Raw genomic sequence first — 25,285 nt, 5'->3', positions numbered from 1 at the left:
TCTGGACTCTGAGGCAGAAGAGTTCCACTGCTGAACAGACCTTCTTATGGTCAGGAAGTTCTTGAGCCCATGGCTCCTTTGAGTCCTAGTTTCCAGGGCAGCAGAAAGGAAGCTTTCTCCCTCTTCTTCATCTCATTCTTTGAAATGGAGGTAGGGACCAGTGTCCTCCCTCAGACTGGTCAACCTTGTGGCAAGAAAGCAGTGGCAGGGCATTAGAGGAAAGCAAGGAGAGCAGTCACAAAGAAAAGCTCCCAGGATTCCATAACATTGAGCCATGGCCCGTCAAGCAGAATCAATCCGCATTCTGTCAACAAGTCTTCTGAGACAGTCTTCTTGGAAAGCATCTAACAATGCAAAGGACCGCTCCTTCATTGACAATAGGATTGCACAAAAGCATTGTGAACGTTTTCACACATACAAAAATCTTAAAAGTCACATTTCTATAAAACCACGCAAGGCCAACCATTTGATTTCAAGTCTCAATTATAGCTATTTTGTGCCACAACTATTTCTACTCAGGTATGTAGTTACTATCACCTCATCGTAAGAGTGATTAATATGTAGTGGATTTTTCATGTTGGTTCCACGTTTCTTGTTTACTTTTCTTTTTTGTGCAGCTTTTTGAGATAAAAGACAATTGGGAACTTGGGAAGATTTTTCAAGAATAAAATTTACTCAAAAACTAGAAGTTAAAAGGAAATTGGTGAAAGTATTTGAATGAGTGTAAAATGAGCCAGAATATATTGGACTGTGGCAGTCTCCTTCTCTTGACGTTTTGAAGCAGAGGTTGAACGACCATCTGTCAGGAGGGTTCAGATTGTGTCTTCTTGTCTGGCCTTTGGGGGTCCCTTTCTATAGGTAAAGGTTTTCCCCTGACATTGTCCAGTAGTGTCCGACTCTGGGGTTTGGTGCTCATCTCCATTTTTAAGCCGAAGAGCCAGTGTTGTCCGTAGCCATCACCAAGGTCATGTGGCCAGCATGACTGCCTGGAGCGTTGTTACCTTCCCGCCGGAGCGGTGCTTATTGATCTACTCACATTTGCATGTTTTCAAACTGCTAGGTTTGCAGAAGCTGGGGCTAACAGCGGGAGCTCACACTGCTCCTCGAATTCAAACCTGCGACCTTTTGATCAGCAAGTTCAGCAGCTCAGCGGTCTAACCCACTGTGCCACCAGTGGCTCCCTTTCTATAATTCTATGATATTGTGGCTAAACAAATCAGGAATAGAGTTAAGATTCTGTGGAAAATATATGTCTCCTGAAGAGTTCCAAGACCAAAAAACAGTTTGGAAACCTCTGCACTATAGTTGCAGGAGCCTTGTAGCTATGGAACTGGGGCAGGACATAAACAGTGGCATGTCATCCTATAACTTAAAAAACACAAAAACGTTTGAAGCGCAGTGATCAACTGATGAAAAACAAGATTAATTTCTTGTTAGAACAATAGTTTTTTTTTTAATTTGACACCTACAAGATTTTGGGATCTTGCAGTTCTGTGGACAGGTTTATACAATCTCAAATTTTCAATAGTGCAACCTGTGCAAGCAAGAAAAATGACAAACATTGTCCTTCACTTTCTTATAAACATCTACTATTATAGGCAAAACAAAACTTACCCATATTTTTAGATAAGTGACTATTCACATTTTGTACATTTACAATTTTAAACAGCTCCAGGAGAAACTCTACAATGTCTTACAACATAAAAGGATTCAAGTTACGGGGCAACAGAAATTTAAAAAAATCAATCTAGCACAGACATCAGACCCCCCCCTTGCGTGCCATTGCCCCCCTCCCTCATTATCTCATTTACAGGTCAAGTAAAGTATTCCGTAACAAAATATATAACAGGTTTCAAAGGGATGGCATGTGAAATGGAAGTAAATTAGCACTTGCGATTCCCGAAACCTCACTAGGAAGGAAGCATGTGGAACTGGAAGTATTAAAAAAGGAAGAACGAAAAGAACCAGGCTTTTTAAAAAAGCCCTTCTTGCAGCACACATTAAGACCACCATTAATACATTGTGATTTTTTTTTTAAAAAAGGAAGCTTTAAAATGTTGATTTTTATTTCACGCGCACGGAAGAAGATCTTGTGGATTTCAATCACGTAAACTAGAGGAGATAGCCTCAATAATAATAATAATAATAATAATAATAATAATAATAATATGCAATCACGGTACAGACTCCATTTTTAAACCAAAAGAAAAATGGAATCGTCAACGCTGCATTGAGATTGTGCCTCTCTCTCTCTTTCTCCCAGCCGACATCTTGTGTGGGTTTCCTCTTGCTCATGCCTGATCCGGAGGAGCCATGCACAGCCAAACCAAGAGATGGTCACAACCCTGAATGCATGGTTTGCAAACACCTACTCTTCATGCTGCTTTTTTAAAATAAATGTACTCTTTTTGTATAGCTTGAGACCTCTGTTGCCACCAATATTATATATATACATATATATATACACATATATGTGTGTTGCTTTTATATAGGAACTGAAAATACATGCATCTGAGGACCTCTCCTGCAGCAATGGCACCGACGTGCTGCATTTAACCCTGAGCACTGCAATGACAAGGTGAATGGACAGCTTGGTTGGGCCTTTTCAAGCCTCTTCCAACCCAAATGAAGCAATGATGTGTTGCTCAAGTAGGACAAAAATAAAACTCTGTCAAAGGAAGCACTAGGAAGAGCACAAAGGAAGCAAAACGAAAAAGGACACATGGACCACTGTAAAGCAAGGTTTGGCTTTCAGTCAGACGAGCCTTCCGGTGCCTCTTGACTTCTGCACAGTTCTAATAAGCATGATGGAACTGAAAGTTTTTTCTTTGGAATCTGTCCCTGATATTTTAAAAAAATATGCCATGATACATGTTTTCCCAGCCAAATGCCAAAGACTCTTTCTCATGCGTTGTTGAAGTTGGTAATGCTCTGTGGGTGGTGCTGTTGCCAGATCTGCTGCTGTTGCACAGCAAGCTGCTGAGACTGGTCCGAAGTTGATAGAAGGTTGACAAGGGGGGACACACAATTTGCAGGAATGATTAGCCCTAGAACAGAAGAGAGGATTGGGCCTTGTTATACAGGCATCAGTCACATTAAAGTAACACTCTTGCTTGGCCCCACTGAACTGGACTGCTGGGTAACAACTGATCAGGGCTGGACATAACCGACTGTATGGATCTGGACGATCAGTTAGAAAAGAAACATGGGAGCTTACTACTACAGGCAGTCTCCAAGTGAGGAACAAGAGTGGTTCTGTAGGTTTGTTCTTAAGCTGAAATTTGCACGTAAGCCAGGAACAGGGACATTCTTTAAGTGTAACTCTAGCCAAATATATACAGGCAGCCCCCAAGTTACAAACTTCTGATTTTCAAATGACTCATAGTTAAGAACAGGGCTGAGATATCAGGAAATGAGAGAAATGTACCCCTTGGAAGGGAAATCCACTCCTGAAAGACTTATCATTAGGAAAAGGGGTCTCCACCGAAGTTTTCTCACCTATCCTTGTTTCCACAACAAGTCAAAATTTTCAACACCCGATTATGACAGGGAATGTGTTTGTTTTGCTGTCTGTGCCCCTCTTCAGAAGATTTCACCTCACTTTGTCCCTGTGATTAATTGGAGTTTGAAAAAAAATGGTTTGCTGTGGAAACAAGGATTGGCGAGAAAGCTTCAGAGGAGGCTCCTTTCCCCTATGATAATAACTCTTCCAGGAGTGGATTTCCCTTCTAAGGGGTAGATTTCTCTCCGTTCCTGTTGTCTCACCCTCATTTGAAACTAGGAATGAGATTTAAGTCAGATGTTTGTAACTCAAGGATTGCTTGTATTTCCATATTTCCATAGTACAAAAGAAGAAAAAAAGGTTGCAGACAGAGATACAGAACTGTAGGGGGGAAATGAGAGTATAGGGAAAAGGTAGGCATCTTGTTCAAGACAGACCGAAACCCATTAGATTTGTGTTAAATGGATGGAGGTATCCTGGTCACAGGGACCCCAAGATGTATGGCTCACCTACAATTCTCTGTCCATCCTCTGTTCTTAGCCGAACAATTTGCATTTTAACATTGGTACCGCTCACTGAGGCTAGAACTCCTTCCACTTTCGTCCAGACGCTCAGGACTGAGCCGCAGAGGACATAGTACGTCCGACAGCGCAAACCCACCTCACAAACCAGGCCCAAGCCTGCTTTTTTACAGTTGCCTCTCCTGAAAAAGGGGAAATTGAATTCAGACATTCATTGGTCTTAAAGCAGAAACCAGGCATCGTATTCTCTATAAGAGTAAAATACAAGGTAGATGGTCTTGTATAAAGAAAATGACGATGTTGGATTCTCAATGATCTTCTCAGATATATGAAGTAGAAAGAGAAAAGCCCTCCTTGCCCTGTTTACTTCACTTATTAACAAAGGAAGGTTTATGCACACTTGAGCAACAGTTCTGATCTTTGAAACTTTCAATTTGGCCAAATATATAACAACCTATATTACATATTTGGCCAAATTGCAAGGCCGATGTCCAATTGCTAGTCCCAACTAGATGCTAGTCCCAACAATACTGAATTTCCAAGTTTCCATTTAATGAAGTTTATTCTAGTTGGGATAAACAAATGGAATGAGTAGGTTGTTGAGGGTTTTCCGGGCTGTATGGCCATGATAATAATAATAATAATAATAATAATAATAATAATAACAACACTACTTTATTTATATTCCGTCCTTCTCACCCCGAAGGGGACTCAGGGTGGATCACAGTACACATACATGGCAGGCATTCAATGCTGCTTTGTATAGACAATACACAGACAGACAGAACAGAAGGAGGTGCCATGGAAGGTTGAGCTCGAGTCCAGGGGGCACTGTTCCTCTTTCCTTTATGACGAAGAGCAGTCAGGACTTCCTCCTTCCTTTTGGTCGCCCAACATTTTCTGATCTTCTTTCTTTATGACGTCGCAAAATACCTCCCCTGCTATTTAGCGGTACCTAATTTCTCTAATCACAGCTAAAGCTGTTTTCGAATTGCTTAGGTAAACAATTAGGTAGGCTGACAGTTGGCAGCTCACGCCAACCCGGGGCTTCAAATACAAGATCTATCAACCTTTTGGTTGATAGATCTTATAATTGCTGATGATTTACCAGCTGTGCTAAACCTCCGGCCCTAGAAGCATTCTCTCCTGACATTTTGCCTGCATCTATGGCAGGCATCCTCAGAGGTTGTGAGGTCTGTTGGAAACTAGGAAAATTGGGTTTATATATCTGTGGAAGGTCCAGGGTGGGAGAAAGAATTCTTGTCTGTTGGAGCTAGGTGTGAATGTTTTTAGGTATGCTTTGTTACTGCTTGGGTAAATTCTTTGTTGAGAGGTGATTAACAAGGCACACCTTTCTGGACTTTCCACAGATATATAAACCCAATTTTCCTAGTTTCCAACAGACCTTACAAGCTCTGAGGATGACTGCCATAGATGCAGGCGAAATGTCAGGAGAGAATGCTTCTAGAACATGGCCATACAGCCCCAAAAACCCTCAACAACCCAGTGATTCTGGCCATGAAACCTTCAACAATAAATGGAATTAGATTTAAGATTTTAATTTAGCAAAGTGGGGAAACTCAAATCAATTTATACGGACTTTTCTTTGGATTTCTTGCAACTCAACCCAATCATTTCTCATACAATCTATCTTCAGGCTAAACTAAATATACTGCAATGGAAGTCTATGATCAGTCGCATACACAGTTATTCCAAAACCATGATAAGACTAACACTCATGCAAAGTATTCTACATTACAGAGCGAAAGCAATTGTACCCCCATTTTTTTTGTTGAAGCTTCCTTCTAATATGTTCCCAGATGAAGCTTTAAGAAATCAACATCTGTTCCATTTGCACGATTCCCTCTTTCAATACTTCAAGAACTTACCAGTAAGCATGTGTGCAAGTGTCTGCTGATGACGTGTACTGCTCTAGCCAATGAGGCAGAGCATCGTCGGAAGATACCTGAAAATGATACAATGGTTACAGATGTATCATTGTCATTATCAATTCAGATGCAAAATCAAATCATGATATTGAAGGTATGAGGGAGCCGAATCTAGAGGAAGTTCAGATGTGTGCTGTTCTAGCCAAATGTATGATGTAGTTTTGTTCCCATAATCTGAATTGTCATTTCAGTAGGAAAACTATGGCTTGCAAGCATGCAATTCGCTACATTTGAACTTTTCCTATCTAGGTACGCATGTGACATTGCTCAGGAAGGCTCATAATAATGTGGGAGAATTAATAAAGGGATAGTCAAGTCAATATGTGAAAGGGAGGAAAGCATGGGGCCCAGCAAGGGAGGAAGGGAGACAAAAGGAACTACAGTGCATAGAAATAGGCATCACATTAAATCAGTTAACATCCGATACTGACACTTTTAATGCAACTCATCCTTATCAGGAGTATTTTGTTTCTTCTCTTAAACTTAAAATATTTTGACAACTTATATATAGAGAGAGAGAGTAGTCAAAAGAGATTTCTCAATACATCAAGTAACCTTTTTATATTTTTTCTTTATTTCTGCATAGGTTTCCAGTTTCAGCTGTTTCCCGGTATTTGGTCGATAAACCAGAAAAAGTTTTTTTTTGGGATTCACTTCTTTCATCAGAATTGCAGTCTTCTTATTGTTTCGGATCTGGAAAGGGGGCGGGGGAGGATTGAAAATATAGTTCAGAAAGTGTCAACATTTTGGTTGCTTACCATGCTAAAACATTTACTGTTCTCCAAATGTTCTGCAGAAGAATGATGAATTTGTGGAATTATTTTCCTACATGAAGGCTTTGCTGAGCTGCTATGATCTGTTTTTGAAGATGACGTACCCAAGCCCTGTGGACTTCCGATCATTTAATGCCAAACCCATAAGTGACACTAGTTAAAGAGTTTACTAAACCTCAGTTGCAACGTCTACTTGATGGGAGAATAAGCCAAGAAATCCCGAATTTCTTGGCTCTCAAACTCACAAAGTGGATTTAAGCAAGCCAGCTTTCCGTCCTAGACACCCACTTGCCAAGTAACAACAACAACAACAATAAGTAAAGGTAAAGGTTTCCCCTTGACATTAAGTCTAGTCGTGTCCGACTCTGGGGGGTGGTGCTCATCTCCATTTCTAAGCCAAAGAGCTGGCGTTGTTCTTAGAACTCTCCAAGGTCATGACTGCATGGAGCACCATTACCTTCCCATCAGAACGGTACCTATTGATCTACTCACATTTGCATGTTTTCGAACTGCTAGGTTGGCAGAAGCTGTGGCTAACAACAAGAGCTCATTCCACTCCCCAGATGTGAACCGCTGACCTTTCGGTCAGCAAGTTCAGCAGCTTCGCTACTGGGGGCTCTCAATAATAATAATAATATAATAATAATAATTATTATTATTATTATTATTATTATTATTTCATAATAATAGTAATACATTTATGACCCGCCTCTCCTTGTGTCTTGAGGGAGGTTACTTAATTAAAATAAAGAGACAAGAAACTGTTAAAATTCAAGAAACAGAGTTAAAATGCAGAGTTAATGATGACACTGGACTGCCTTGCATTGTACTTAACATTACTAAATCACCAATTACACTAACATGCTTTTGAGTAGTCACAATTCAGTTTTGAAAATGAGTTCAATTTGATGTTTGCAGAGAACACAGTCTTACCTGTAGAGATAAATAAAAGCCATCTTCTGGTCCAGTCTGCTCGGCCCAAATCTTAGTTGCTTCTTCCCAAGACATCCCTCTCTCCACACTTATCTGGAAGACATTGAAGCATAAAGCCTATTTAGTCACATTCCTTGGCATCAAATGTTTGATTATCTTAGAGTTAGGAAGAGTATGAAACAGCCATGCCAAATCTAACATGAAGCAAAAGGAACCACAGAACTTACAGTGTACAATTCGACATGTCCTGAGGTAGAATATCCTGGTGTCAGAAATTTTTTTGCATCTGCCTTCCTCACTTTCTCATCTCCTGAGCCCAGATCTTTAAGAAAAAGAGACACAAGGCTTATGGTGTTGTACCAGTGAAATTCATACAGAATGATCAAGTACGCATGCCCAGTGAGGAATACATCTCTCACCACTCTAAAACAATGGATGTGGCTCTTAATGAGACATGCCACATTATCGCAGGATGTCTGTGTCCTACACCACTGGAGAAATTACACTGTTTAGCAGGTATTGCACCACCTGACATCTGCCAGGAAGTAGCAGCCAATAATGAAAGAGCCAAGGCAGTGACATTTCCAGCCCATTCCGTGTTCAGATATCAGTCAGCATGCCAACGTCTTAAGTCAAGAAATAGTTTTCTAATATACTCATAGGAACACCTCAGCAAGCAAGAGTCCACAAGTAGCAGGCTAAAACCTGGAACCTTAATCCATGGCTGATATCAAATGAGAGACTCCCCCTGGGCACACAGAAGACTGGGCAACTTGGAAGGCACTGAACAGACTGCGCTCTGGCACCACGAGATGCAGAGCCAACCTTAAGAAATGGGGCCACAAAGTGGAGTCCAGAACATGAGAGTGTGGAGAAGAGCAAACCACAATGCAGCCTGAGCCCTGCCACATGCACAATGGAGGAACTTCTTATAGCAACACCAGAGGCATTCCAAGTGGCCAGCTACTGGTCAAAGGACAGTTAATATAATGCCAAGTTTTTAAACTTTGTATTTTTTAAACACATTACAACTGTACCCTTGGTTCACTCCTGATACAATCAACCAATCGATCAATCAATCAATCAATCAAGGATGCATCTATGCAATGACTGATGTGGCTCAGATTATAGAGTATGAGGAAGAAAAAGTCCACCTTCCACATTACTCTCCTTCCAAGGAGCAAGAATACAAATGGTAGAAGAACAGAACAGTCAAAGCAGCAGCTATCAAGAAAGTGGGGGTTAAGAGCCTTAGCTGCTCAAGGCTTGCACAGCATCATTTGGGCAGCAACTAGCTACCAATGCAAGGTGTTGTTTTGTTCCTGGCAAAGAGAGCAGCATACAGTTGTATGTTGTCATGTGGCTGTTGCTTTAATCTGCTGCCACTATTGGCAATGGAATGCCTTGACTTCCACAGGGGCTCTGCATATCAAGCTTACCTAAAATGCCCATATCGTATCTTCCATTCTTTTTGGCGTTCTGGATTACTGCATTTAGCGTGTCTGAAAAGTACTGGAACAACGCATTCTGTTGATGCACTTCCATACCCAGAATTCGATTTAAGAATTTCCCTATATTATTGTAATCTAAAAAAAAATAAAAAAAATACAAGAACATTGTAATAAATACAGAAATAAATAAATTCAAAAGTCCTATTTTTAAAAATAGACCGAATCAAAGATAAGCAGCCTAAAACCCTAACCATTTACCATAGACAAATGTGTGGAAGATAAAAGCTATCAAAGGCTAGGCATAATGATGGCATTTCAAAATGAAGGACCCAGTTTCAAAGCAAGGTATTTCATGATGGCAACAGGTTACAATTACACAAAAAATTACAAACAGTTTAATGAGTTACTAGGTTTTATTAACAATTATTAGCCAGAATCAATTGAAAAAATCAGCGAATTGAGAATATCTCATTAGGCCTTATGTTGCAGGGTCGCCATCTTGCAAATGACAGAGGCCCAGTGGCTGTTTGCACTCTGGAAAAGGCCTATAGTTTAGTGACAATCCTTTAAAACTCTTTGCCCCACCCTTTCAAAGGGTAAGGAGTTTTATTGACATGGCCTTTCGGAAATTGTAAAGAAATAGTGCTCTCAAATCTAAAAAAGACCTTGGCAAATATCTCATTAAGCCTTATTTTGCAGGGTCAGAGTCTTGCGAATGTCCAAGACTGGGGGCTGTTTGCACTCTGGGAGAAGCCTATAGCAGTAATACTTTCCTGGCTGCAGAGATACAGCAATTTCAAATCAGGTCCATCTGTGTGAAACACCCTGTGTCTTTTGAAACACCCTGATCATGAAACGTTGGGATTCTGTCCAAGCTGTGACAATAGCTCTGTCCTTCATGAACACAGAACATATTTGTAAGTAAGTTGCCCAGTTCTTTGTAAGAAACACAAATTTAGAAGCTCCTATGCTGTCCATGGCTCATTACATTGGTTTTGTTGTTGTTTATTCATTCAGTCGCTTCCAACTCTTAGTGACCTCATGGACCAGCCCACGCCAGAGCTCCCCGTCGGCAGTCACTTCCCCCAGCTCCTTCAGAATCAAACCAGTCACTTCAAGGATATCATCCATCCATCTTGCCCTTGGTTGGCCCCTCTTCCTTTTTCCATCCATTTTCCCCAGCATCATTGTCTTCTCCAAGCTTTCCTGTCTTCTCATTTTGTGGCCAAAGTACTTCATCTTTGCCTCTAATATCCTTCCCTCCAATGAGCAGTCGGGCTTTATTTCCTGAAGTATGGACTGGTTGGATCTTCTCGTGGTCCAAGGCACTCTCAGGATTTTCCTCCAGCACCACAGTTCAAAAGCATCTATCTTCCTTCGCTCAGCCTTCCTTATGGTCCAGCTCTCACATCCATAGGTGGCTACGGGGAATACCATTGCTTTGACTATGTGAATCGTTGTTGCCAGTGTGATGTCTCTACTCTTTACTATTTTATCAAGATTGGTCATTGCTCTCCTCCAAAGAAGTAAACGTCTTCTCATTTCCTGGCTGCAGTCTGCATCTGCAGTAATCCTTGTGCCTAGAAATACAAAGTCTGCCACTGCCTCCATGTTTTCTCCCTCTCTTTGCCAGTTATCAATGCCTCTGGTTGCCATCATTTTGTTTTTTTTTTATGTTTAACTGCAACCCAGCTTTTGCCCTTTCTTCTTTCACCTTGGTTAGAAGGCTCCTCAGCTCGTCGCTTTCAGCCGTCAAAGTGGTATCATCTGCATATCTAAGGTTGTGAATGTTTCTTCCAGTAATTTTAACTCCAGCCTTGGGATTCGTCAAGCCCTGCATGTCGCATGATGTGTTCTGCATATAAGTTGAATAGGTTGGGTGAGAGTATACAGCAATGTCATACACCTTTCCCATTCTTGAACCATTCTGTTGTTCCATGGTCAGTTCTTACTGTTGATACTTGGTTGTTATACAGATTCCTCAGGAGACAGACAAGGTGATTTGGTATCCCCAAACTACCAAGGACTTGCCACAATTTATTATGATCCACACAGTCAAAGGCTTTAGAATAGTCAATAAAACAGAAATAGATGTTTGATCTCTCGTTCCTCTGCCTTTTCTAAACCCAGGTTGTTCATCTTGCAACTTTCTCTCCATGTATTGCTGGAGTCTTCCTTGCAGGATCTTGGGCATTACCTTATTGACAAGTGAATTAAGTGCCACTGTATGAAAGTTTGAGCATTCTTTAGCGTTTCCCTTTTTTGGTATGGGGATATAAGTTGATTTTTTTTCCAGTCTGATAGCCATTCTTGTACTTTCCATATTTGCTGTCATATGGCATGCATCACCTTGACAGCATCGTATTTCAAGATCCCTGGTAAACTGGTACAAGCTACATTATTGAAACACATATGGAAGGACAGGGAACAACCTCCAGTGGCCCACCTTTCTATATGAGTTACTTTCACAACAATATTTGTTCCCTGATCAAACTCTTCTGTTGAGATTGTTTGCATTTGCATTCCACCACCCGGTTCAGTGCAGCTTAAGCAACTCAAGATCCCACAACAGGGGCACATCCATTCCTGTCATAACAAAAACTATCTCAAGCTTTGTTCTCCATCCCACAGATCCTTTTGTATTAGGTCATCATTTGCAAACCTTTTATTCAATAGCTTTAAAAGCATATCACAAGCTTCAGATTCTTTCCCATTGTTGTTTAATTCAAACCTGAATGTTTTCATTATTGATTTTGAGGCTCAATGCTTTCCACTCACAGACACCAAAGAACAAAATACCTTTGTCGAGAGTTAGAATTCCTGATCGGTCTTCTATATTTATTAGTCCCACGCCTATTAAACCTTGTCGGACATCTAGGAAGAGAAGGAGGGGGTTACTTACTGAGTCTGAGATGGGATCCTTTCTAAAGCATCAGGTTTATAAATTGTGACTAAAATATCAAATGGTAATGATAGTGAAGATATTAAGTTCCAAAATAAGCACAGCAGCATAAACAAGTGACAAGATCTACCATACAAAGACCACATGGGCCTGTAGATAGAATGGCATTATCCAGGGTGTTTGTGATCCTCTGAATTAATTGAAACAAAAAAAAATCATCCAGTCAGGACAGAATCTGTTAAATTTAGCTGACTTGTTGAGTCACTATTAAAATGCACAATTCCATTTCAATTTTTTTCTACAAAATGGTTTCTTTTCACTTGCATGTGTGATTGCTATATATTAAAAATGAATGTGTATACCTTTAAAGAACTCTCCTGGATAGTCAGCTGGAGGAGACACCAACGCTGAATCTAAGTTTACAATGGACTTCATGACTATTTCCAGTGCATTTCGACCGTACTAGGGAAAGAGAAAAGCTAACGTGACCATCATAAATACCAACAAGTTTCTTTAACTAGACATTTTTGAAGGTAGGTTGTTCAAGGAAATGAAAAAAGTCATTAGTATCTGCAATTCTAATTTATTTTAGCATGGGATTTAAGATCAGAGTAGACAAAGCCTTATACATTTCTTTGTTTTTCCTCTAAAAAGGTCAGGGCGATTTCATCTCCGATTTACAATCTCACCAATTTATGATATTGATCTTTACATAAAAATAAATAAAAAGCGCAGAATTACAGTAGCTATAAATCTCCCCAAAAGACGAATCAGAGTAGAGCAAGATTTCATACATAAGAACCAAGATTCTTACCTTATTGTCAAAGTTGAACCTGCTCAGATCTCTTGTTTCTGTTGCTCTTCTGTCACCATGAGTGAGAGCGCCCTGTTGAAAGACAACTGCTTTATAACTGTGTGAAGATTTGTCCTTTTGAGAAAAAGTAAACTCTACGCTGCAATCCTTTGCTTTAAAAAATGCAACAAAATGCATAGTTTAATTAGCATAAGTTATGCAAAATTATGTAATGACCAGACCAGCCTTCTGAGCTACAGAACAAACCAGCCAATATTAGAACAGAAAAAGTTTTGTCTTTATAGTATAGTAATTAATGGGATACTATCAACATTGAGAACATAATGCGTTTCTAAAACATAGTAGTCAAGTTCATTGTTGAAAGTAGCTTTTTCTAGATCTTGAAAATAATTAAGAACTGGGAGAGCACAAAGACTCAACAGCATCCCAGTTATCTGTTTAACAATGTATACCCTAAGACTATTAAGCCGAACCCTTTGCCCATAACCACCAAATATGCTACAACTCTGCTCCACACACATTTCTAACAATTTCAAGGCACAGGGCAAGCCAGAGAGAGAAGCAGCTGAGATGCTGCCAACACCCCTTCTCAGTATATTCCAACATTAGCTGCTTAATTCAGCTTAATGGTACAACTGAAAAACCAGTCCTCCAGCCCTTGTATCAGACTTCAATCCTGTATTTCTTGAAGTCTAGTCAACATTCTCCTCACCAAGCTCTCCAGTCGTTTGGCAACAATTGAGGCAAATCTTTGCTCTCCTGCCAGTTCGGAAATTAGGAAGACATACTCCGGTGCAGTCACTTGGTTGGACCGGTGCGTTCGCCCTGTGCATTAAGAAGAGAAACAGATTTTGTGCATTCAAGTGGCCCCACATACATTCAGGTTATGTCAAGCCATCTTAAAGAGGTGAGACGATCTGGGGCAAAAAAGAGGAAACAGGATTCCATAAACTGTAAAGGATATCATTTATATTTTGTCTAATGAGTGGATCCAGATGGAATAGGGTGTTCCCAAAGACAAAAGATATGTGAAATAAGTTTTAGTTTAACTATTGTTTTGGCAGACATCCACCACAATTCAAACTATAGCCATTTACAATGGTCTGCAGAATGCATGTGACCATCGTGGAACTCTACTACACCATAAGAGAGAAGAAGAAAAAACTCAGTGGAGCCCAGAACTGAGAAAAAATAGAAAACAAAAAGAACATCTTCCATAGGTTGAGAAAGGGGAAAGAACAGGGGTTCAGTGTTAAAGCAGACTCATATAGCATATGTGCTTGGCCAGATCCATAAAGAATTTCACAAATTTTTGGATGGCTGCTACCTTAATTAACTTTTGATGCTATGCAAAACCTAGCAGAGATTGAACTCCTGTTCACCTAACATTGTTCATTATGGAAGTTAACACACATCGCACTGGAGCATGAGGACTCTAGGATTAATTTATTAAAACTGCAAGTCCTTCAACTCAAATGTATTTACCCGAGAAGCACCTTTTTTACACCAAACTACTCACCAAACTGCTGTATTGCCCTATCTGCACTCCATGGTAATTCAAGGGTCATATGCACCCTTCGCCTCTGGTTTTTGGCTCTTCGGTCTGCCTGCAATGATATGCCTGAGCTGGCTGCTTCAGAGATAATGGCAATATTCTTTAAGACAGAGGGAAAAGAAAAAAAAAAACAGAAAGAGGTGTTATTTAGCAAGAGATCTCAGCTTTTATGTGGTTGCAGAAAAGCAAGAAAATGTGACCTTTGTTTTACAAAAGCAATTCAGTGACAAACTTCTATAAGAAGTTTTTGCCCCGACATATCATAAAATGTAGATGCAACCAGTTCCATTAGTCAAAATGAGGAAAAAGTAACTACAACACAGGACACGGAGAAGGTTTTGTTCTCCCTTTTCTTACCAATGCACCACAGAATATACTTGCCATAGAAGACTTCTGGACAGACGAGCATGCTGCAATGTTCTAAGCAGGAGCTCTTTATGACACTGCATTAGTCCTGCATAGCCACTTGACTTTCTGAAGACATTTTAAACTACTACACTGAACTGAAATGTTGCTGAGGAGGGTTGCCAATACAACCCAAGGCTTTGCATGCATTTTAACTGTAAAGACCAACAAAATGTTACCTTATCACCATCCATGAATCTCTGTTTCTCGGTAATATTTAAGATTTCAACTGGAACGTCAAGCTCAGACCTTGATTCATATGAGATGCTGCCATCATCATTACTCACAACTCTTCCTTTGCGACCGGTCATCTGTGGAAAAGAAAGACATTTTAGCATGCTTTATAATATTCTGAGACACATCTACACACTAGGCATGGTTAGGTCCAGCCTGAATCTTCGTAATTCGGATTGAATTCGGATCTAATTCCTTTTTGAAGTGATTTTGAAGCGATTTGGGAACCTGGAAGTATCCTTGCCATTTCAAAGCCACTGTCGCCACGACTCAGGAAGTGATTTGGAAAAACCCAGCATTTGGAGGCAAGCAGTAGCTTGCATGCTGGGATGCTTGCCTCCAGCCAATGAGGGGAAACCATGTGGGGAGGGGCAGGGTTTCGGCAAGGCTCGAGCCGGGGATGTGAAGGGAAAAGGACTAGGGCAGGCTGCTTGGGTGGGAAAGGTGCCACGCCACCGCGTAGCAAGAGAACAACAGGGTTGGGAACAACTACTTTCCTTGGGGAACCAGACCATAAAAGTTTGCAGCCCTCCTTTCTCTGCCTGGGGTTACACATTGTTATTTTGGAAACTAGAAATCTCCTAATCTAATCTTTGCTCCCTTTGCTCCCCCGCTCCTTTCTGGAGTAAAACAACTGTTTTCAAAGTAAAGACCACCCAATAAAACAGGAAATAACACTTTGAAACCATTAATGAAGGAGTCGGAAGTCTCAGAAGTTTTGAAAAGTTTTGAATTTTTTTTCTGTGAAAATCGGAATTGACTTTAGATCCGAACCACCAGCACCCTCTACTATTTATTTTTTTGGATCAAACAAGCCTACTACACACATAATAAAAGTGAAAATGTGTATGTGTGTATGTGGCGGAGGTGTCCACTTACACCAGTGGTTCTCAACCTGTGGGTCCCTAGATGTTTTGGCCTCCAACTCCCAGAAATCCTAACAGCTGGTAAACTGGCTGGGATTTCTGGGAGTTGTAGGCCAAAACACCTGGGGACCCACAGGTTGAGAACCACTGACTTACACAGACAGGCTCCTGCCGCCACAAAAAGCTTTAATCCACAGTGCTGAGGAGCCACCAAAAGCACTCCCCTCCAAGAACATTTCAGGTTATAGTGGGCACCATGAAGATGTCTCCCAACTCCTGCCAATGTCCTCCTCAAATACCATACGGCCCACCATACAAGTTAAGGTTTCCATTTGAGGACAATTTCTTCCTAGATGTTCTGTTTTTCCTCCAGAATGCACAATCCCAGGGTTCCTTTCTCTCTCCATGGGTGTGGAATTTGTATGACCCCACCCCCCACCCACTGCCTCTCCATGAACTCTTTCCTACCCTTTCCTATGGCACACAGCAAACAAGAATTGATCAGCAACTGAACACAAGGTTTGGGAAGAATTCACCATGATTTATAAGATTTGTGAACCCAACCAATGATGGATCTGCACCATACTTGCCACGAATGGTGGGATTTGCAGTACCATCACTCACTTCCAGAGATCACTGCGGCCCCCATGAATGATGGACCTCCACAAAACTTGGCACACAGACTCCCCCCCCCCCCCAGACTTACTATACGTCCCGGTGCTGACTGGGGGAGGACGGACTATGGAATCCGATTCGCCTCCCACAGCCCACTGCGATCCCCACTAGTGACTGACCTGGACCACATTTGGCACACAGACTCTCCATGACCAACTGGACATACTGGAGACATTTGGGGAAAATTGACCTTGAAGTTATAATTCATTTGCATCCAGAGAAACTGTGACCCCCACTGACAATGGACTGGGACCAAACTTTGCACAGAGAAGCCCCATGACAACCTGAGCATACTGAAAGAGTTTGTGGGAATGGACCTTGATTTCAGGAGTTGTAGTTCACCTGCATCCAGCGATACTGAGACCCCCACCGGCAATGGACCAGGATCACACTTGGCACAGAGAAGCCCCATGACCAACTGAACATACTGCAGAAGTTTGGGGGAGTGGACCTTGATTTTGGGAGTTGTATCCAGAAAGCACTGAACCCAGCTGATGTCAGATCTGGACCAAACTTGGAACACAGATCCAATATGGCCAACTGTGCATACAGGCTTGGTTTGGGGGTGATTGGCCGTGGATCTGGGAATTGTAGTTCACCCTTATCCAGAGAGCACTGAACCCAGCAGACAATGGATCTGGACCAAACTTGGCACACAGATCCAACATGGCCAACTGTGCATACAGGCAGGGTTTGGGGGTGATTGTCCTTGGATCTGGGAGTTGTAGTTCACCCTTATCCAGCGAGGACTGAAAGCAGCCAACTTCAGATCTGGATCAAACCTGGCACACAGATCCAACATGGCCAACTCTGAATACTGGTGGGGCTTGGGGTGATTGGCCTACGATTTTGGGAATTGCAGTACACCCACATCCTTATGCATTTTCTAATGGGAGCGTTCATAAAAAACAACAGGAAATACTTTTTTTCTAAAAATTAAGCTACAAATTACCAAAATGATATTACCTAACATCCCAAAACAAACAATGCCTTTTTCAAATAACCCTGGCGCGGCCGGGTCCCCAAGCTAGTATTAAATATTTCCAAGATATGTCTTCTTCAATGGCAGCCCAAGAATAAACTGATCCAATTGACTAACTTGCTCATTTCTCCCAAGCTTTGCCCAACAGCCTGAATTAGAATAAAAACTGACAGGCTACCACAGGTTTCTCTTTTCCTCAAAATCCTCAAATTGCCTGGTACCAAATATTCAGTTAAAGAAGTAGGTTTATTTTTTGCAGGTTTATTTTTTGTGAACTAAAATAAACCTGCATTTGTCCTCCTCTTGAATGCCTTGCTGTACATCTCTAGGGCGGGGACCTATATATTTGTTTAGTACCATGAGTATAGCTGGCACTATATAAAAGCACAATCCCTTTTTAAGACAGAAAAATACAGAAATGGATTCATAAAAGTATCTACACATCAATACTTGATGCCTTTGCATTTAATATAGTATTGTTTAGCCTCACATACTCTCCTAAGGCAACTTGGTTGAAAGACAGATAAGCTAAGAAAAATCACAGGGATTATAAATATTACACGGGGATGTTAAATTTATTGGTAAAAGACACCCAGAAGTAACAAGTTTATTTAGAAGAGCTGTTAAGGCCAAAGCAGCATATAACTTTAAGATTTGGCAAAGACTAGTGCCTCTAGTCAAGGGAGATATGATCTGAGGGCAAGCTGGGTCATAAATTCCACACTAAATTGTAAATTTCCAAATTTCTAAAGTGCTCAGATCAATGAAGACAAAGATTTATGAGAACATGAAGTAATTAAAGAAAATTTCAAAGCTATCCTTATATACACATCCTGGCTGTCCTGCTTTAATTTCAACTGTTATCCCCTTCTCATCCCCAAATAATAGGCAGATCTCCCTCTCAGCCCATTCAAATCCCAGCACCTACCTCTGCCACATTCTCAGGACCACCCAGTTCATCGATAAGCTCATCCAGTGTATTCGGTGGAAGATCTTCAGACAGTTTTTCCAGTCTATCCAGCAATTCTTTTTTCATCTGCTGGGCTCTTTCAACAGCATCCTGACTTGTTACATAGCTGGTATGGGTATTAGTATTAGCTGCAGATTATAAAAAGAGGGAGGGGAGCAGTGTAAATACATGGAGCGTTGCTTGCAGTACTGGGATTATCCCACCTTCAAAATACTACCCAGAAGTTTCACATTAAACATACCAGATATAGTAGTAGTAGTAGGTGTTACAACTGTCGAAGAGAGAGAACTGGGCCGTTTGGATCCCAGACCAGATGCTAATAAGGCACTCTGAATAGAATCTGGGTCTATGCTTTTCTTCTTTTTCTTTTCTTTATTCTTCTTATGCTCTTTTCTGATTAGCCAAGGGTCTGAAGATGAAGGAAAAAAAGGAGCAAAGGCAAAAGAGTGCTCTGCAAACATATGAAACCACATACTGGAACTAGTTGTTGAATGGCTTCAGACAATGCTAAGTTTCTAAGATCTCTAGAATTGGGCGACTCTGAAAGACTAAGAGGCCGCATTAGCCCACCAAGAGAACTTGGAGGTCATGAGAAGTCCCAAAACCTGGAGGGCCATAACCTTTCATCTTATCTTGGGAGGGAAAAACACCCAATTTTTCTCGCAGATACCCCTCTAGAGTAGTGTTTCTCAATCTAGGGATCGGGACCCTTGGGGGGGGGGTTGTGAGGGGGTGCCAAAGGGGTTGCCAAAGACCATCAGAAAACACAGGATTTTCTGTTGGTCATGGGGATTATGTGTGGTAAGTTTGACCCAATTCTCTCGTTGGTGAGGTTCAGAATGCTCTGATTGTAGGTGAACTATAAATCCCAGCAACTGCAACTCCCAAATGGCAAGGTCTATTTTCCTCAAACGCCACCAGTGTTCACATTTGGGCATATTGAGTATTTGTACCAAGTTTGGGCCAGATCCATCATTGTTTGAGTCCACAGTGCTCTCAGGATTTAGGTGAACTACAACTCTCAAACGCAAGGTCAATGTCCACCAAACCCTTCCAGTATTTTCTGTTGGTCATAGGAGTTCTGTGTGCTAAGTTTGGTTCAGTTCCATCATTGGTGGAGTTCAGAATGCTTTTTGATTGTAGGTTAACTACACATCCCAGGAACTACAACTCTCAAATGACAAAATCAATCCCCCCGCTCAACCCCACTGTGGGAATATCGGGTATTTCTGCCAAATTTGGTCCATGAATGAAAATACATCCTGCATATCAGATATTTACATTACGATCCATAACAGTAGCAAAACTACAATTGTGAAGCAGCAACGAAAATAATTTTATGGTTGGGGGTCACCACAACATGAGAAACTGTATTAAGGGGTCGCGGCATTAGGAAGATTGAGAAACACTGCTCGAGGGAGCATGGGGAGTATTTTCACCTTAGTTTGGGGGTGTCCCTTGCTATTTTTGGGCCAGGACAGGCTACTTCTAGAATCCCAGAACTGAGCAACAGTAGCTTCCTGTTCACTACTCATTTCAACATGGCATCTCCTGGGTCTAAAGTGGATTGAGAGTGGAAATGTGCTGGAAACACAAACCCTAGGATGAATTTGGGAGCCAGACCCTATGCAGGCTGAAGGCCACACTTTGCTAACTCTTGCTCTAGTTCAGGTAGTATTACCGCAACACACGGTATTATTTTAATGAAATTAGTTGTAAATAAGAGACACATCATGGCTTACCATCTTCATCATCTTCACTAGATTCATCCCTAAATGGGTTGAAGTCATCGTCGTCTCCGGAACTTAAAAAGTGGGAGCTCTCGTTATCACTTTCTTCGTTGTCAGATGCATCTGACTCACTATAGCTCTCATCCGAACTGCTGCCAGCTAATCCACCAGTTTTACGGGCTTTTTTGGTTTCCCGGGATATTTCTTCACCTTTTTCATGTAAAAGGGAATAAAAGCAGGTATTATCAGGATGTAAAGTTTATCCCACACTTACTGTCTATACCATTATTATTTTATTAACTTTCATGCTTAATATTGTTTTTTACCTATGCTTTTAAATATATACTTTAATGACTAATTATGTTTTACTTACCTTTTACTATTTGTTTTAATGCTGGTCATTGACTGAAATTATATATCTTATTTATACACACTAGCTGTACCTGCCACGCGTTGCTGTGGCCAACCTTCCCTCCCTCTTTCTCTCCTTCCTTTCCTCTTTTTCTTTCCCTTCCTATTTATCTTCTTCTTTCTTCCATCTCTACCTGTTTCTTTCCTCCCTTTCTTTGCTCTTTGGTTACATCCTTCCTTCCTTGTCTTTTTCCTTTCACTTTTTTATTTCCTTCTCTCCTTCCTTGCTTCTCTGCCTTTCTTTCTTTCTTTTTTTCCTTCCTTCTTTCCATCCCCCTTTCCCTCCTTCATTCCTTCCCTCTTTCCCTCCTTCTCTCGTTACTTGACTGTCCCTTCCAACTCTATTCTGTAAGTCTATTTAAGTTGTATTATATAGTAATATATAATAGTAACAAATTCTAGTAATCTGTATAACAATATATAAAATATTGTATTTATATCTTACATAGAAAGAAGGAAAGGAAGAAGGAAGGGAGGAAAAAGGATGGGAGGGAGGGGAGGAGGGAACGAAGGAAGGAATGGAAAGAAGGAGGGACAAGAAGGAAGGAAAAAGGAAGGAAAGGAAGGAGAAGGGAGGAAGAAGGGAGGAAAGGAAAGGAGGGAGGGAGGAAAGGAAGGAAAGGAAGAAGGAAGAAGGGACAGGAAGGAAGGGAAGGAGGGAAAGAAGGAAAGGAAGGAGAAAGAAGGGAAGGAAGGAGGGAGAGACTGGAAGGAAGGAGAGGGGAAGGAAAGGAAGGGGAAGGAAGGAAGAAAAGGAAAGGGAGGGAGGAAAGAAGGGAAGGGAGTGAGGGAGAGAAGGAGTGGAGTGAAGTGTGGCAGAGGCAGCTACCTCCTTGTCTGGATGTTAATAGGAGAGAGAGAGAGAGTTAAGTGTGTGCTCGTGTTGCCGGAGACAGCTGAGCAGGTCAAACAGAAAGGAAAAAGAAAGCAGAAGGATCTACAGAAATGAGAGAGAAGAAGAGAGAGGAAAGAAAGAGTTGGAGGAGGAAGAAGGAAGCAGGATGCAGAGGAATGGAAGAATTCAAAAATAAAACTTGTTTCTGCCTCTTTCTTTCCTCCTTCCTGCAGTGAAGGGAGGGAGGCAAGAAAGAGTTGGTGAAGAAGGGAACAGTCTCTGTGTGTGTGTGTGGGGGGCCGTGCACGCACGCCTGGCTCCTAAGGCTTTAACAGACGTCTGTTTCCCCGCGAGGAGGAGAGGGTGTGGCCATGGGTCTCTTTGTGGGCATGCAGTTTCTCCTTTGTGAACATGCAGTTTAGAAGTCCTTTCTGCTTTATGTTTTCATTGGTTTTTTTGAGTGAAGGACATACATTGGGCTGTTAAGTGTCTTGTGTCCAAATTTGGTGTCAATTGGTCCAGTGGTTTCTGAGTTCTGTTAATCCCACAAACGAACATTACATTTTTATTTATATAAATAATAAAAGTGAAAATATGTATGTGTGTAAGTGGCAAGGGTGCCCACTTACAGAGACAGGCTCCCACTTCCACAAATAGTGATAGCTCCCATTTCTCAGGAGGCCCTCCTCTCTCCATTAACATTGCAAGTTATAGAGAGCACCATAAACACGCACAAGAGCCCTGCCAATGTCCTCCACAAACTCAATACTGTCCACCACTCAAATGATGTATTTTATATAGGGACAATTTCATCCTAGATTTTACGTGTTTCCTCCACCACAGACATCCCAGTGTTTCTTTCTCCATTGGTGTGGAATTTGCATGTCCCCACCCATTGCCTCTCCCTTAACCCTTTACTATTCTTTTCTATGGCGTACAGCAAACAGAGGAATTCATCAGAAACTCAACATACTAGGGAAGTTTGGGGAGTATTCACCATGATTTATAGGAATTGTAGGTACTGGATGTATAGTTCACCTGCAATCTAAGAGCACTCTCAATTCCACCAATGATGGACCTGGAACTAACTTGGAACACAGAACCCTCATGACCAACAAAAAATACTGGAGGTTTTTGGAGGGATTTATAGGATTTGTAGTTTACCTACAACCAGAGTGTACTATGAACCCAACAATGAGGGATTTGGACCAAACTTGGCATGAATACCCGATATGTCCACATTTGAACACTGGTGGGTTTTGAGGGGAATTGGCCTGGACATTTTGGAGTTGTAGGTACTGGGATTTATAGTTCACCTGCAATGAAAGACCATTCTGAACTCCACCAAAGATGGAATTGGATCAAACTTAGCACACAAGAGTCCCCATGACCAGCAAAAAATATTGGAGGTCTTTCAAATCAAGGACAATTCACCTTGATTTGGGGGAGTTGTAGTTCACCTACATCCAGAGAGCACTGTAAACCCAAACACTGATGGATCTGGATCAAACTTGGCACACATACCTGATACGTTGAAATTCGATTACTGGAAGGGTTTGGAGGGAACTGACCTTCCTTTCTGGGAGTTTTTGTTCACCCACTACCAGAGAAACTGACCTGCAACAATGATGGACCTTGGCACACAGAACCCCCATGACCAACTGAATCTAGTCTAGGTGTTTGAGGAGACTGACTCACCATAGTGGAAGTTGTAGTTTACCCTACAGCCAGAGAGAACACTGAACCCCACCGATGATGCATCTAGAGCAAACTTGCCCAACATAACAAACTTTAAGTACTGATTGAGTTTTTCAGGGTTAACCTAGCAGGATGGGAGTTGTAGTTTACCCACCTTATGCATTTTGTACAATTAAAAATTGACTCAAATAACCTGAGCAATGCCGGGTACCCAAGCTAGTATGTAATATAAATATAAATACACACACACACATACATATATGGTCTATGAAAGTGATGGGTACAAATTGTCACTCCAGAGTTGTTAGGCTTTAAAGGGTTATGTTGGCTATGGCAGATGGGACATCCCTCAGTCCTGTTTATTACCAAATTATTTATTTATTTATTTCCTATATTTATACCCCACCCTTCTCCGCTCGAAGGGGGACTCAGGGCGTCCTAACGAAAGCATCATACGATGCTAGCATCATAAAAACAACCACGGTACAATCAAAATATTAAAAATATTAAAACAACAATTAAAACAATTAATTAAGACACATCCATTAAATCGAAATCCAAAAACTAGTCCGGGTCAATTCATTGCCATAAGTTGTGTGATCTTTTTCCACTTGCTGCTCACTTGGTGGTCCCATAACCAGATCTTGATTTTCCTTCTAAAAGACAAGAGGGAGGTGGCCAATCTGATATCTCTAGGAAGGGTGTTCCATAGGTGGCTGGCCACTGATGAGAAGGCCCTGTCTCTCGTCCCCATCAACCACGTTTGCAATAGTGGTGAGATCGAGAGCAGGGCCTCTCCTGAAGATCTTATGGTTCGTGGCAAGAGAAACGTTTGGACAGGTAGTCTGGGCCAGAACCGTTGAGGCTTTAAAGGTTAAAACCAGCACTTTGAATTGTGCTCAGAAGCTGATCAGCAGCCAGTGGAGTTGGCGTAACAAAGGAGTTGTATGTTTCCTGGACGTTGCTCCAGTGAGCAATCTGGCTACCGACCGTTGGACTAGTTGAAGCTTCCAGGCAGTCTTCAAAGGCAGTCCCATGTAGAGTCCGTTGCAGTAGTCTATTCGGGATGTAACAAGAGCATGGACCACTGTGGCCAAGTCAGACTTCTCATGGAAAGGGCGCAGCTGGCACACAAGTTTTAATTGTGCAAAAGCTCTCCTGGCTACCGCCGAGACCTGGGGTTCCAGGCTCAACAATGAGTCCAGGATCACTCCCAAACTGCGAACCTGTGTCCTCAGGGGGCTGACACAGGCTGTAACCCTATCCCCTGTTTGGCCTTTAGACTGACCAGGAGTACATCTGTCTTGTCTGGATTTAGTTTCAATCTGTTCGCCCTCATCCAGACCGACACAGCGACCAAGCACCGGTTCAGGACCTGCACAGTCTCCTTAGTGACAGATGGGAAAGAGTGATAGAGCTGAACATTATCAGCATACAGATGCCATCTGACCCCAAAACTCCGGATGAACTCTCCCAGTAGCTTCATGTAAATGTTAAACAACATGGGGGACAGTACTGCCCTCTGCGGGACCCCACAAGTCAATGGTTGTGAGGATGAGCAGATATCCCCCAGCAACACCTTCTGGAACCGTCCCTCAAGGAAGGATCGGAGCCACTGCAGAGCAGGACCCTCAAGTCCCATGTCCCTGAGGCGTCCCAAAAGGATACCGTGATCGACGGTATCAAAGGCCGCTGAGAGGTCTAGCAGAACCAACAGGGACACACTCCCCCTGTCTAGTTCCTGGTGAAGATCATCTACTAAGGCTACCAAGGTTGTTTCGGTACCATGTCCCGGCCTAAAGCCAGATTATGCCGGATCTAGATAATCAGTGTCTACCAAGAATCCTTGGAGCTGTGAGGCCACCACACGTTCCAACTTTGCCCAATAAGGGGAGATTAGAAACTGGCTGAAAGTTGTTCAATTGGGTGGGGTCCAATCATGGTTTTTTCAACAGCGGTTTTATAACAGCCTCTTTTAGGCTTGCTAGAAATTTGCCCTCTTGTAAGGAGGCACTGACCACCACGTTCACTCACCCTGCTAAATCCCTCTGGCTTCCTTTATCAGCCAGGATGGGCAGG

At 41.8% G+C, this 25,285-nt stretch overlaps 1 protein-coding gene across 2 annotated transcripts in view; it reads right to left on the bottom strand.

Moving 5' to 3' along the window:
- Positions 1 to 1,426: 1,426 nt before the first annotated feature.
- The window catches only part of SBNO1 (strawberry notch homolog 1), a 58,080-nt gene continuing 34,221 nt past the window's right edge, over positions 1,427 to 25,285 (bottom strand). For both annotated transcript variants that reach the window (XM_060785522.2, XM_060785523.2), the window contains 16 exons: positions 20,275 to 20,472; positions 18,774 to 18,941; positions 18,491 to 18,660; positions 14,985 to 15,116; positions 14,365 to 14,500; positions 13,558 to 13,670; positions 12,846 to 12,917; positions 12,394 to 12,493; positions 11,929 to 12,003; positions 9,118 to 9,264; positions 7,906 to 8,000; positions 7,679 to 7,771; positions 6,528 to 6,665; positions 5,913 to 5,989; positions 4,012 to 4,205; positions 1,427 to 3,047 (listed from right to left, as the gene is read on the bottom strand). In XM_060785522.2, coding sequence (XP_060641505.1) covers positions 2,905 to 3,047; positions 4,012 to 4,205; positions 5,913 to 5,989; positions 6,528 to 6,665; positions 7,679 to 7,771; positions 7,906 to 8,000; positions 9,118 to 9,264; positions 11,929 to 12,003; positions 12,394 to 12,493; positions 12,846 to 12,917; positions 13,558 to 13,670; positions 14,365 to 14,500; positions 14,985 to 15,116; positions 18,491 to 18,660; positions 18,774 to 18,941; positions 20,275 to 20,472 — 2,051 coding nt within the window. In that variant the 3' untranslated portion in view covers positions 1,427 to 2,904. The remainder of the gene's footprint in view (positions 3,048 to 4,011; positions 4,206 to 5,912; positions 5,990 to 6,527; positions 6,666 to 7,678; positions 7,772 to 7,905; positions 8,001 to 9,117; positions 9,265 to 11,928; positions 12,004 to 12,393; positions 12,494 to 12,845; positions 12,918 to 13,557; positions 13,671 to 14,364; positions 14,501 to 14,984; positions 15,117 to 18,490; positions 18,661 to 18,773; positions 18,942 to 20,274; positions 20,473 to 25,285) is intronic.

The sequence above is a fragment of the Anolis sagrei genome, chromosome X (genome assembly GCF_037176765.1).
Source record: "Anolis sagrei isolate rAnoSag1 chromosome X, rAnoSag1.mat, whole genome shotgun sequence".
Taxonomy (NCBI): Eukaryota; Metazoa; Chordata; class Lepidosauria; order Squamata; family Dactyloidae; genus Anolis; species Anolis sagrei.
Note: the sequence above shows the minus strand (reverse complement) of the source record. Positions and strands in the feature narration are given on the sequence as shown.